At 43.1% G+C, this 14,172-nt stretch overlaps 2 protein-coding genes across 4 annotated transcripts in view; both read right to left on the reverse strand.

The window, feature by feature from the left end:
• Window positions 1–14,172, reverse strand: part of DHRSX (dehydrogenase/reductase X-linked) — a 412,879-nt gene that overhangs the window by 381,588 nt on the left and 17,119 nt on the right. The gene's annotated exons all lie outside the window — the stretch shown is intronic.
• The window catches only part of ZBED1 (zinc finger BED-type containing 1), a 20,679-nt gene continuing 16,776 nt past the window's right edge, over window positions 10,270–14,172 (reverse strand). Inside the window, exon 2 of the mRNA XM_088451653.1 lies at window positions 10,270–12,873. Within this exon, the coding sequence (XP_088307779.1) occupies window positions 10,736–12,820 (2,085 nt within the window). The 5' untranslated portion in view covers window positions 12,821–12,873 and the 3' untranslated portion in view covers window positions 10,270–10,735. The remainder of the gene's footprint in view (window positions 12,874–14,172) is intronic.

The raw sequence follows: 14,172 nt of genomic DNA on the forward strand, positions 1-14,172 counted from the left end.
CCCCTTGTTTTGTCCAACACCCAACCCATCCAACACTATCTTCCCAAGCAAAACCCATGTATTTTGAAAGAAATATGCATCAGGGCAAATTGAGGTGTATAAGATTACCAAAGACAATTTACACTCCTTCTCAGTAATTGTGCACATTTCAGTATCTCAAATGGATTATTTAGAACCTGCACAAAATCAAATGTCTTACTACACCTATCATGGTAGACTCATTAGTTACACTATGAGAGGGCATAATTTAGACTTTATACATTGGTGATTAAATTCCCCATTCTTGTCGGGTAACTAGCCATATTTCATGGTTTTCGTCAGCAGTAGCAGCACCTAGACATGTCACTATTCTAGATGGGCAGAGAACCTGTTTTAATTGCAGTTTTTTATATTTGTGTCCACTGGTCAAGCATATTGTGGCTATTATTGCAAATCATAGACAGGCAGAGGGGGATGTAGTCTGGAAGCCGACGGTCTAAATGCCGACCACCGGCATCCAGACTCTCTAATCCCGGCACGGTACTAATGACAGGCGCCAAACTCAATGCCTGTCTTTAACCATATGCCGGAAGACCGACGCCCGGAATACCGTACGAAGCGAAGCCAGACGTCGGGCGCGGACAGCCGCGGTTAGGTTTAGGGCTCCCGGGGGGACTTAGGGTTAGCCCCCCCCCTGGGAGGGATAGGTTTAGGCTAGGGGATTAGGGTTAGGCACTTAGGGGGAAGGTTAGGGTTAGGCACCCCTAAGGGAGGGTTAGTATTAGGGGGTAGAATTAAGTTAGCGATACTTACCTTAGGAACAATCAGGAACTTCACCCTTGCCGGGCTGCCGCTGTCGGGATTTTAACCGCCGGCCATGACAATTAAGTGGCAAAACTGAGCTTGGTTGTTTTATTCTCATTTCTCATGTGGGTACACACCTAAAAGATATATCTGCAAATGATGGTTGTTCAGGGGGTTAGGCTAGGTTAGTTTATACTTACCTTAGCGACGATCGGGATTTCCAGCGCTGTCGGGCTTTCGCTGCCGGGAACTCTGCTTTTGTCGACCAGGCGCTGCCGGAAATCAAACCGCTGGCCATGCGGCCGGAGGTATTTCATACCGATTCCGTATCCCACAACTTGTAGAATGCAAACTCATTGGGCTGGGCCATCCTTGCCTTGTTACATGTCATTTGCCATATCATGCTCCCATCAATATAAAACTCTGCTTCATATCAGCACATTATAAATAACAAAAATAAAGGTCACATAAAAAGAATTCATTCAAACTTCAAGTTATGGTGGGTACACACTGGACGATATGCTCCCTGAGCGATATCGTCTAGTGCAGGCTTGTCCAACCCGCGGCCCGCGGGCCGCATGCGGCCCAGGTCGGCTCGTAATGCGGCCCGCATACCTCTCAAGTGTCCCGGATTCAGCGGGACATTCACGATATGTCCCGCTGTTCCGGGATTGCTCACTGTAGTCCCGGCGCCCCCAGACCACGCCCCCACGCTCTCCTTCATTCACTGTGCCGCCAGCGTAATCACCAGTGGCGGGCTGGGCCGGGGGGCAGGGTGTCATGTGCCCCCCGGGCCGCAGCGTCATGCGGGCCGGTGCAGTCTGTGTCACTGTGACACAGACTGCACCGCGTGTGTAGCGCTGGCCGGACGGAGTCCAGTCAGCGCTACACAGCACAAACACACAGCCGCCGGAGCCGGCAGCTTTGTGTTTGCTGTAATCAGCAGCCGCTGAGAGTCTGTCAGACTCTCAGCGGCTGCCGCTGCTCCCACTGCGGGAGCCATCTTCCGGCTCCCGCAGTGGGTGATGGGAGAGCCGTCGTCATGACGACGTCTCTCCCATAATGCAAAGCGGCCAGAGGAGCCGGTGGAAGCGTCACGACCAGGAGCGGGAGTTTCAGGTAAGTGTTTTTTTTTTATTTTTATTAAGTCTCTCTCTACTAGGGGGGGGGATTACTGTGGGGGCACTACCAAGGGGGGGGGGATTACTATGGGGGCACTACCAAGGGGGGGGGATTACTATGGGGGCACTACCAAGGGGGGGATTACTATGGGGGCACTACCAGGGGGGGATTACTATGGGGGCACTACCAGGGGGGGGATTACTATGGGGGCACTACCAGGGGGGTGATTTCTATGGTGGCACTACCAGGGGGGGATTACTACTGGGGGCACTACCAGGGGGGTGGATTACTATGGGGGCACTACAAGGGGGGGGGGGACTACTACTACTGGGGGCACTACAAGGGGGGGACTACTACTACGTTACTGTTATTTTATTTTATGTGCGGCCCAAACCAAGTTTTCATCTTCTAATGTGGCCCAGGGAAGGTGAAAGGTTGGACACCCCAGGTCTAGTGTGTCCCCGGCAGGGTGTGCTCAATGTCGTTCATGACATTGAGCACACCCGCTGAACGATATCATTATCGTTCAGCGCCGGGCTCTCTTCCCCCATTCCCCAACATGCAGCAACCTGACGACATCGTCAGGTTGGCCTGCATGTTAACCCGATGAACGATGATGACGAACGACCTGCGGGAACGCACGTCGTCATTATCGTTCATCGTTTTTGTGATAAAAATGGATGATAAAGTGGACGACTGAACGATAACGTCATCGTTCAGTCTTCCACTTTAATCACCCAGTGTGTACCCACCATTACAGTGTATTATTAGTAAATATACAGTCAGGTGCATAAATATTGGGACATTGACAGAATTTTCATATTTTGGCCTCTATTCACTACCACAATGGCTTTGAAATGAAAGAAACAAGATGTGCTTTAACTGCAGACTTTCAGCTTTAATTTGAGGGTAATTACATCAAAATCAAGTGAACGGTGTAGGAATTACAACAGTTTCTATATGTGCCTCCCACTTTTTAAGGGGCCAAAAGTAATGGGACTATCAACTCAAAAGCTATTTCATGGACAGGTGTGGGCTATTCCCTCATTATTTAATTATCAATTAAGCAGGTAAAAGGTCTGGAGTTGATTCTAGGTGTGACATTTGCATTTGGAATCAGCTGCTGTCGACTCTCAATATGAGATCCAAAGAGCTGTCACTATCAGTGAAGCAAGCTAACATTAGGCTGAAAAATCAAAACAAACCCATCAGAGAGATAGCAAAAACATTAGGTGTGGCCAAATCAACGGTTTGGAACATTCTTAAAAAGAAAGAACGCATCGGAGAGCTCAGCAACACCAAAAGACCCAGAAGACCACGGAAAACAACTGTGGCGGATGACAGAAGAATTATTTCCCTGGTGAAGAAAAACCCCTTCACAACAGTTGGCCAAATCAAGAACACTCTCCAGGAGGTAGGTGTATATGTGTCAAAGTGAACAATCAAGAGAAGACTTTACAAGAGTGAATATAGAGGGTTTACCACAAGATGTAAACCATTGGTGAGCCACAAAAACAGGAAGACCAGATTAGAGTTTGCCAAACAACATCTAAAAAAGCCATTACAGTTCTGGAACAACATCGTATGGACAGATGAGACAAAGATCAACTTGTACCAGAGTGATAGGAAGAGAAGAGTATGGAGAAGGAAAGGAACTGCACATGATCCAAAACATACCACCTCATCAGTGAAGCATGGTGGTGGTAGTGTCATGGCGTGGGCATGTATGGCTGCCAATGGAACTGGTTCCCTTGTATTTATTGATGATGTGACTGCTGACAAAAGCAGCAGAATGAATTCTGAAGTGTTTCGGGCAATATTATATGTTCATATTCAGAACTCATTGGACGGCACTTCACAGTGCAGATGGACAATGACCTGAAGCATACTGCAAAAGCAACCAAAGAGTGGAATGTTATGCAATGGCCAAGTTAATCCCCTGACCTGAATCTGATTGAGCATGCATTTCACTTGATAAAGACAAAACTGAAGGGAAAATGCCCCAAGAACAAGCAGGAACTGAAGACATTTACAGTAGAGGCCTGGCAGAGCAACACCAGGGATGAAACCCAGCGTCTGGTGATGTCTATGCCTTCCAGACTTCAGGCTGTAATTGCCTGCAAAGGATTTGCAACAAAGTATTAAAAAGTGAAAGTTAGATTTAGGATTGTTTAGTTTGTCCCATTACTTTTGGCCCCTTAAAAAGTGGGAGGCACATATAGAAACCGTTGTAATTCCTACACCGTTCACCTGATTTGGATGTAATTACCCTCAAATTAAATCTGAAAGTCTGCAGTTAAAGCACATCTTGTTTGTTTCATTTCAAAGCCATTGTGGTGGTGAATAGAGGCCAAAATATGAAAATTCTGTCAATGTCCCAATATTTATGCACCTGACTGTATAACATGTGTTTTGAAGTGAAAAACGGTACCTTCAAAACTTGCTATGGGCCTACAATTATTAGTTACCATACCAGCAGTGCACTATTTTGTCACATACATTGTCCATCCGTAAATTGTTTGATCAATAGATGTTGAATTTAATTCATGCAGAAAATATCTCTGGCCAATAACACCTACCACTAATATTAAGAAATTAAATTATGCATAGAAATTTGGTAAATTTCTCTGCCTGCAGTTTCTTTGTGAGAATAGGTCATTAAACATCAGGGCCGTAACTAGGTTAGTGCGACCAGTGCCATGGCACAGGGCACCGCAGAGCAGGGAGCACGGTTTGGGCCTGTCAATTTTCTTATTATCATTCTCACTTGTAGCTTCCTCTTCTTTTATTCCCAGCATCTCCTGGCCTCCCCTATCTCTTCCCTGGCCCTTCTACAGGTGCACTATCTTATGGTCCTATTTAAAAAATAGGAGGGGGGGGCGCAAATGCTCTCTCTGGCAGAGGGCACCAAAAAGTCTAGTTACGGCTCTGTTAAATATAACACTTTGGCAGATCTCTTACATATTATATATACATATATAATATATATATTTAGATATGAGTTTTGTGAGTTAGTGTTTTACATTATCAGACCTACATGTCTCTAGCTGTCCGGCTGGGTCTTCGTGTGCTTTTGTGGTTCCAATTTTTTGGATTGATAACACCACCAACTTATTCCTAGTATGTATATTTTATACTTGCTTGATGATATTTTTGTGTTTCATAATTGGACCTTGAATTTTATAAATAAAATAGTCTGCACTTTTTGCTTCTTTGCCTGCAGGTTTTGTGAGATTAGGTCATTAAATATAACCCTTTGGAAGACCTCTCAAAATTATTTATACATATCTATGACTTTTGTAGGTTAGTATTTTTTTACTTTACCAGACCTCTGCACCCAACATTGCATTGTGTATATATGTGGTTCTGATTTGTTTTTTTATTTATATCACTAATCATTTATGATACCAATTTATACCTAGTGTATTCTGTACTTGTTTGATGGTATGTCTGTTTGTTATTCTGGTATATCTGTATTTGGCTATTGCTGTTTTTATTTGTTTTACGGTTGTCTTGGTGATGGTCTCACAGTGGTGATGTCATCTTTTTGCGCCATAATTATTCTCATGTGCTTGCTTGATTTGCACATGGTGATCTCTGGGATATAATGTGTGTGTGTAATGAGGGTACTCACCAGATGCTTATTAATTTATAATCGTATGTCAGTAGATTAGTTGCGAAATGTCAGTCCAAATACAGGCGCACAATCACACACACACAATCTATACGTACAGATGTGTCCACATATACCTCAAATCGATCCAAACAGCCGTTTAGGGCACCAGACGCAAAGCTAAGGAAAAAGTAGCAAAGTTGAGAAAAGTACACAATCTAGGGCAAGATGGCAAAAGACAGGTTTTATAAGAGTGACCGATGCCATGCAAGGATATGCTTAATCTGCAACTACTGTATACTAAGTCCTTTGAAACAAAAAAAAAAAAAAACACGAATCCTAATGCACTGGTCATTTTGCCTTTATAGTTCATAAGTATCTTAGCTAAGTTAATAATACTACTGCAAAATATACCAGTACAAGTAGAACAAAATTATACAGATTTCCGTGAATTATATTATTAGAATTATTTGTTCAAGGTTAACCTAGCTATTACATATATGGTTATGCATTTCCAGAAAGAGGTCTTGGTTTAATTAACATTAGTTGTGGTTTCCATACATAAGCATCCAATTAATTCAATCAGATATATCAATGACTTATTTTGCAAACATGTATAATTTTTAAGAACCTTGACAGACTAGATATATATAGTGGGTAAAATAAGTATTAAACACATCAACATTTTTCTCAGTAAATATATTTGTAATGGGGCCATTATAATGAAATGTTCACCAGATGTCAGCAACAAACCAAGCAATCCACACATGCAAAGAAATCAAACCACAGATGTCCATAAATTAAGTTATGTGTAATAATGTGAAATGACACAGGGATAATGTATTGAGCACGCTTACTAAAATTAATTTAATACTTCGTACAAAAGCCTTTGTTGGTAATGACAGCTTCAAGACACCTCCTGTATAGAGGAACTAGTTGCATGCATTGCTCAGGTGTGATTTTGGCCCATTCTTCCACACAGTCTTCAAATCTTGAAGGTTCCGTGGGCCTCTTCTATGAACTCTAATCTTTAGTTCTTTCCATAGATTTTCATTTGAATGCAAGTCAGGTGATTGGCTGGGCCATTCTAGCAGCTGTATTTTCTTTCTCTGAAACCAGTTGAGAGTGTCCTTGGCTGTGTGTTTGTGATCATTGTCTTGCTGAAATGTCCACCCTCGTTTCATCTTCAGCATCCTAGTAGGTGGCAGCAGATTTTTAGCAAGAATGTCTCGGTACATTTTTCCATTCATCCTTCCTTCAATGATATGAAGTACACCAGTACCGTATGCTGAAAAACAGCCCCACATCGTGATGCTCCCACCTCCAAACTTCACTGTTGGTATGGTGTTTTTGGGGTGATGTGCAGTGCCATTTCTCTGACCAGACTATTATTCTCACAGTATTTCACAGGCTTGTCCAAATGTTGCGCAGCAAACTTTAAACGAGCTACAACATGCTTTTTCTTCAGCAATGAAATCTTGCGTGGTGAGCGTGCATACAGGCTATGGCGGTTGAGTGCATACTCAGTGTTCGCATATACGCGATGTCGGGCACCGGGGACCCACTTTTTTAAAGTTGCCGGGTCCCCGGGGACGCGCTATGCTGTGTCCAATCCCTGACAGCTGGCTGCAGCACAGCGCGTCCCCCTGCAGTAACAGACACAACACTGTCTGTTAGAGCAGCCAATGAGAGTCAGTCAATCAGACACTCATTGGCTGCTGCTGTGGAAAGCAGTGCTGGGATCAAGTGTATGATCCCAGCATCAGCACAGCATCCGTGCCCGGCACTGGGACAGTGTGGGGCGGGAGCAGCTTGGCTCCAGACGCAAGCTAAGCGGAGCTCGCTGCCCGGAAGCCAAGTAGCGGCGGTCGGTGGCGGTTGTTTGGCACTGGCCGTGAGCCAAACACGGCTCGCAGTCCAGCAGCCAATAGAAGGCAGACGCGACGAGCCAATCGCGGCTCGCTGCGTCACAGCCCCGCCCACTCACGGCGTCCTGAAATAGACATGGCTGTGCGGGAAACTTCACTACCGACGGTGGAGAGAAGACCTCCTGAAGAGCAGAGCGGCACGGTAACAGTTCCGGCGGCCGCGCAAGAGGCCAGAAGGCGGCGTGATCAAGAAGGAAGAAAGGAAGAGGCGGCGCCGCTGGCCAGGACGGGCCAACGGCAAAAGTATGAAGCTGAGGACCGAAGAGGACTGCGGAGGTGGGAAGAAAAAGAGCTATCAAAGATCCCCCCCGCAGCCCATGCGGGTAGGCGGCCTTGGGCCAACATTATTTACCCCTCCCTAGACCACCAGGGTTGTCGGGCACTAGACCCGTAGCATAAATTCAGGCAATAGGCCTGTTGATATATAGGTGGGCACAAGGCCCAGGCTACATAGGGGGCATTAAGCCCAAATGAAGGTATTTGCCCCACAAATAGGTGAGTGACCTGGGCATTAGGCCCAGGTCACTAAAGGTCAAAAAGGAGGGGCAATGCATAGGGGGTCAACTAAAGGGGGCAGAGGGGATTACTACTGGGGGCACTGCAGAGGGGGGATTACTACTGGGGGCAATTCATAGGGGGGATGACTACTAGGGGTAATGCATAGGGGTGATGACTACTAGGGGTAATGCATAGGGGGATTACTACTGGGGGCAATGCATAGGCGAACTACTGCTAGAGGCAATGCATAGGGGGTCATCTACAGGGGGCAATGGATAGGGGGACTAAAGGGCATTAATGTGCAGCATAATATGTAAAGGCCGGGGATGGCTGTGTGGCATCATTTGTAAGGGGCATTACTGCGTGGCATTAATGTGCGGCATAATGTGTAAAGGCTGGGCATGGCTGTGTGGCATCATTTGTAAGAGGTTAGGGGAGGTCTGAGAGTTATATAGGGAGCTCTAAATTCAGAATTTATGATGGAACCCAGAACCGGTCAGGAAGGACCCCATTTTTTTAAAGTGGAGGGTCCCTGGGACCCACATATTTTGTCACTCACCGCGATCACTGATACTTATTGTTTTCTTTGAGACACTTGTACTTGTTAATTCCAGGTCTTTCTGAAGCTCTCCACAAGTGGACTTTGGCTCTTGAACAACTCTTCTGATAATTCTTTTCTCTCCTCTGTCAGAAATCTTGCGAGGAGCACATGGTTGTGGCCGGTTTATGGTGAAATTATGTTCTTTACACTTCCGGATTATGGCCCCAACAGTACTCACTGGAACATTCTGAAGTTTAGAAATACTTCTGTAACCAATGCCATCAGTATATTTTGCATCAATAAGGTTGTGAAGGCCTTGCGAGAGCTCTTTGCTATTACCCATCATGAGATGTTTCCTGTGTGACACCTTGGTAATGAGACACCTTTTTATAGGCCATCAATTGGGACTGAACCAGTTTGTATTAATTTGCACTGACAAGGGGCAGGATTGCTTTTACTGATAGATTTCAGCTGTTCTCTTTGCTTTCCATTCTTTTTTGCACCACCTTTCTTCATGTGTTCAATACTTTTTCCCTGTGCCATTTCACATAACTTAATTTATGAACAGCTATGGTATGATCTCTCTGCATAGGTTGTTGCTGACATTTGGTGAAAATTTCAATTACCGTATATACTCGAGTATAAGCCGAGTTTTTCAGCACAAAAAATGTGCTGAAAAAGTACCCACTCGGCTTATACTTGAGTCAAGTGTAGCGCTGACCACACGGAGTTCGGTCAGCGCTACACACTGCCAAACACACAGCTGCCGGAGCTGGCAGCTGCGTGTTTGGTGTAATCAGCAGCCGCTGAGAGTCTGTCAGACTCTCAGCGGCTGCTGCTGCTCCCACTGCGGGAGCCATCTTCCGGCTCCCGCAGTGGGTGATGGGAGACACGTCGTCATGACGACGTCTCTCCCATGCAAAGCGACCGGAGGAGCGGACAGCGGCGGGACCAGGAGTGGGAGTTACAGGTAAGAGTTTTTTTTTTTTTTATTCTTTTCACGTTTCTCTCTACTAGGGGGGGGGGGGACTACAGGGGGCCCTACTAGGGGGCGATGACTACAGGGGGCACTACCAGGGGGCATTATCAGGGGGCGATTACTACAGGGGGCACTACCAAGGGGCATTATCAGGGGGCGATTACTACAGGGGGCACTAAAAGGGGGGATTACCACTGGGGGAACTACAAGGGGGGGGATTACTACAGGGGGCACTACCAGGGGGGGATTACTACAGGGGGCACTAAAAGGGGGGATTACCACTGGGGGAACTACCAGGGGAGGATTACTACAGGGGGCACTACCAGTGGGGGATTACTACAGGGGGCACTAAAAGGGGGGATTACTACTGGGGGTACTACCAGGTGGGGATTACTACTGGAGGCACTGAAAGGGGGGATTACCACTGGGGGCACTACCAGGAGGGATTACTACTGGGGGCACTACCAGCTGCTGCCATTTCCCACACTAGGCTTATACTCGAGTCAGTAAGTTTTCCCAGTTTTTTTGGGTAAAAGTAGGTACCTCGGCTTATATTCGGGTCGATTTATACTCGAGTATATACGGTAAATAGCCCCATTACAAATGTGTTTACTGAGAAAAATGTTGATGTGTTATATATATATATATATAGTTTAATATTTGTAGTGAAGTAAAATTACAATACAAAAAAAAAAAAAAGGATTTATGTCCCTTTAAGAAATACCATTAAAAATAAATCTGATTTATTCAAGGACAAACATACATGCTATTTCGATAACCACTTTGAGTTAGGTAAAAAGTTTTATTTAAAATCAGCCAATTGAATAAATTATTATATTTCCAAATTAATTGCATCAAAATTAATAAAATCTATATAGTTAACAAAGTGCTCACTCTTTATAATATATTTTTAAAAGGTCACACTCACTTACCACTAGGTATATTGTCTGCATAAAACAATACTAAAATGGATGCATTCCATTATGTGTCAACTTACTACAAATGCCAGTTATGCCAAAGTGTTAAGTGTTGGCATACAGAAGGAGCATTACATATGGTATATAACAATGTTATGGCGCCAATACATATATTTTGTTTAAGAACATCTAAAATTAATTGATCAACATAATAGGGATCATAAGAATGTGTAAATTTACTATGAAAATACACATTGGAAAATTGTGTTTGATAGCTGGAAAGACAAATACTGTACAAAAAAAAAGAAAGTCACATTTACATAATTACCCTAAAAATTTACCAACAGGGCTTATTTAAATGAAGCCGCTATCTTTAATTGAGAAGAAACTGCTGCCGGCACTGAGTGAATCATTTAAATTAAAAAACTGTTCTTGTTGCAAGCCCCAATCCCCTTCATCATCATCTTCTGGTTCTGCTTCTGAATAATTTCTGGTATTTTCATATAAAAAAACTTGCTCATCCACGTGAGCAGGAGCTAACCTGTTTCTTTTAGCATTTACAATGTTTGCTGATGAACTAAAGAGACGTTCAGGGGACACTCTGGTGGCAGCAATGCACCAGTATTTTTGGAGAACTTTTGGTAACAGGGGAAATAATGCCAAACGATCAGACCACCACTTTAGTGGATCCTCATTTAGTCCAAGAACTTTTTGAGATTTAAAATTGCTCAACTCCTCAACAACTTGAGCATGCCACTCCTCCTGGTCTTCAGATGCCCCAGACTGACAGAAGATTTCAGCTAGCATGTTGTTGATGCTGCTGGTTGGAAGAGATGTGGATGATAGCATCATCTTTTTCACTGGTGGCTCCTCTGGAATTGTAAACACTTTATCTTCTGATCTGGAGTTCTCCTTGTTTCTTTCCAGAAGACTTTTTGCTTCCTCGATCACACGGTTTTCAACCTGTGAACGTTCAAATGCAGACAGGAAAGGAAGTCTTTTGTACCTAGGATCCAAAAATGTTGCAACATTCAAGAACATGTCTATTTCTGGTGTCTGCTGATATGTTGTGGACAAAGCTTTGGCAATGACTTCTTTGGCCATGCTTATTTCTTTTAAGTCAGTCTCCTTGATGTTTAAGGATGTATTCAGCAACATGTGTAGAAGAGGTTTTACCATACTAATAGTGGGATATTTTGACATTGACAACATCTCTGCAACTTGTTTAAAAGGTTGGAGCAAGTCCACCAGACCTTCAATTGTATTCCACTCATTGGCTTCTAGCATAAGATGATGGTTATTACTATCCTCCACCAAAACACCTGCTATGGTGAACTGTTGTTCCTTAAGACGCTGTAGCATGGCAAGCATGCTGCCCCACCATGAAACACGGTTACTTATAAGCATACAGGGCAGCATGTTTTGCTGTTTCTGTTTCTCACAAAGCATGTACATTGCAACAGAAGACTGCTGAAAATACTCAACCAACTTCCTGCATCTTGAGAGAAGTCCAGAAAGTTTTGGCAGTTGAAAAGCTTGCTGAATACCCATGTTAAATGTCTGAGCTAAACAAGGCATGTCTATTGGGATATCCAGAAGAGAGCATGCCTTAATAATGTTTTTACTGTAATCTGTGGTAGCACCAAAGACCTTATTACTGATACCCCACTCAATAAAGGTTTCATAAAATACACGAGTAATTGCTTCAGCTTTGTTTTCTTCAGGTACTTCAAATGTTTTTAAACACCGGGAGCTAATGGTCAAACAATTAGAAGCACTAGTAGCCAGGAAATTAATGGAAAGAGTCACATATGACCTGTTCTGGTTTTCACTTCTCCACATATCTGTGGATATGCCACACCACAAAATGTCAACTAGTTCTTTTAATATCACATCTCTAACAGTGTGATACTTCTCAGGCAACACCCTGCTGCATATATACTTTCGGCTAGGTATCTCGTACCTATGATCTAGAGTTCTCAAAAGTGATTTAAAAGTAGGTTCATCCAAAATGGAAGCAGGGAACATACCCTCGCAAATCAGGTTGATTACAGCAGACGACACTTCGAGGTGCTTCTTGTTATCAAAAGAATGGTTGTTTTTCATTATTAAGGATTCCTGGACAACTTGTTGAGATGTTTCTGGCTTTAACTTGGAAAATGCTGTAGCAAAAGCTTCTCTCATTTGCTCAGTGTTGCTTTTTACAAACTCACAGAACTCATCTGGGTGGTTCTTCTCAAGGTGGTAAGAAAGGTTGGAGGTATTACCAGAATAAGCGATTTGAGCCATGCATATGCGGCAATAGATCTTTTTCCACTGCATAATGCATCCCTCAGCATTCGTATCAAATCCAAAATACTTCCATACTTTACTCTTTGCTCTTGGATGAGCAACCAGCTTAAGGTCTGGCTGTAAGACGTCATTGCTTTTAGTCTCCATAGTGTCTCAGATGTTGTCCTTTGGTTAACCTTTCACTCATTAATGAGTACCTGCTAAAAGTAGGAAGACATAGATAAAGTGAGGAAGAACAAATCTGAGCACAACATAAAAATAATCAATGAAGAAAAAAAGTCAAGTAATAAGCGAAGCTATATTTATTATTATTAATGTCAATAATCTACAACCAATATACTCTGCAGCACTTTACAATTAGGAACACACACAGCTATAACACAAAACTGGAAGTAACAACAATTAAGAGGGCATACATGTCTTTGCTCATGGCGATTTCAAGAAATTACAATTGTAATCAGTAATAGCAGCTGAAACATGAAATTAAATGATTGACATCAATGAGTTGTGTACCCTTTTTTAATTCTAATAAGACACAAAAATGTAAAGCAATAAGTATTAATTTACTAAATAGGAATTGATGGTTACCTAAAAAATGCTATTTACTCTCATATAAAGGGCTTAATCCTATTAGTTGCGAGTCTGCAAATGCGAGTTTCTTTCATGAAACTTGCAGACATTGCACGAATGTGCGCACCCAGAAAATGAGTGATCCAATTAGAAATGCCTATTTGCGGGTCTTGAGGCGCGGGTGTGCGACTTTTCTACAAAATTCAACCTGGGCGAAGTGCATGAAAAAGTGGATAAACCATCCTGGACCACCAAAAAAATGGCAACTGAGATAGGCCATAAGGAAAGTACTGGAAGATTTAAAAGGTGTCAAATGGCTGATTTTTGCGCTTTTTAATAATGGTTGAAAAATTATAGCAAATAAGTGTTTTTAAGCAAATTAAAGTTTTTCCAGCATTTTGGGGTACAGAAAAATGTCTGTATAGTAATTTTTCAGTGTTTATATACAAGTTTGTAAAAGTTCTTCAAGTACAAAAACCCTCTCCCATCAATACATTTACACCTCCTCATACCTGTCCCACATAATTTACATCTCTACATACCTGCCCCACATCATTTACACCTCCTCATACCTGTCCCACATCATTTACATCTCTACATACCAGTCCCTCATCATTTACATCTCTACATACCTGTCCTTCATCATTTACACCTATTATTGAGCTTTTTAGAGAAATTCACTTAAAAACCGACAGGTCTTTATTGGCCAAATTATGCGATTTAAACCCTTTCAAGTGCATGATTATTCATTGGAAGAAGTGTACCAGAAGTTCCAGACATTTTTACCTTACAATAAAGATTTTCCCTACTTTTTTTTCCTGCTCAGGGTGCACACAAAAAACACGAATTTCCTCCGAACAAACAATGTGAGTTTGGAATTGGATTGCAAGTGGAATTTACAGTCCGAAATAGCCATGAGAAGGGCTCTC

The sequence above is a fragment of the Taudactylus pleione genome, unplaced genomic scaffold (assembly GCF_031769625.1).
Source record: "Taudactylus pleione unplaced genomic scaffold, aTauple2 ptg000026l, whole genome shotgun sequence".
Lineage (NCBI taxonomy): Eukaryota > Metazoa > Chordata > Amphibia > Anura > Myobatrachidae > Taudactylus > Taudactylus pleione.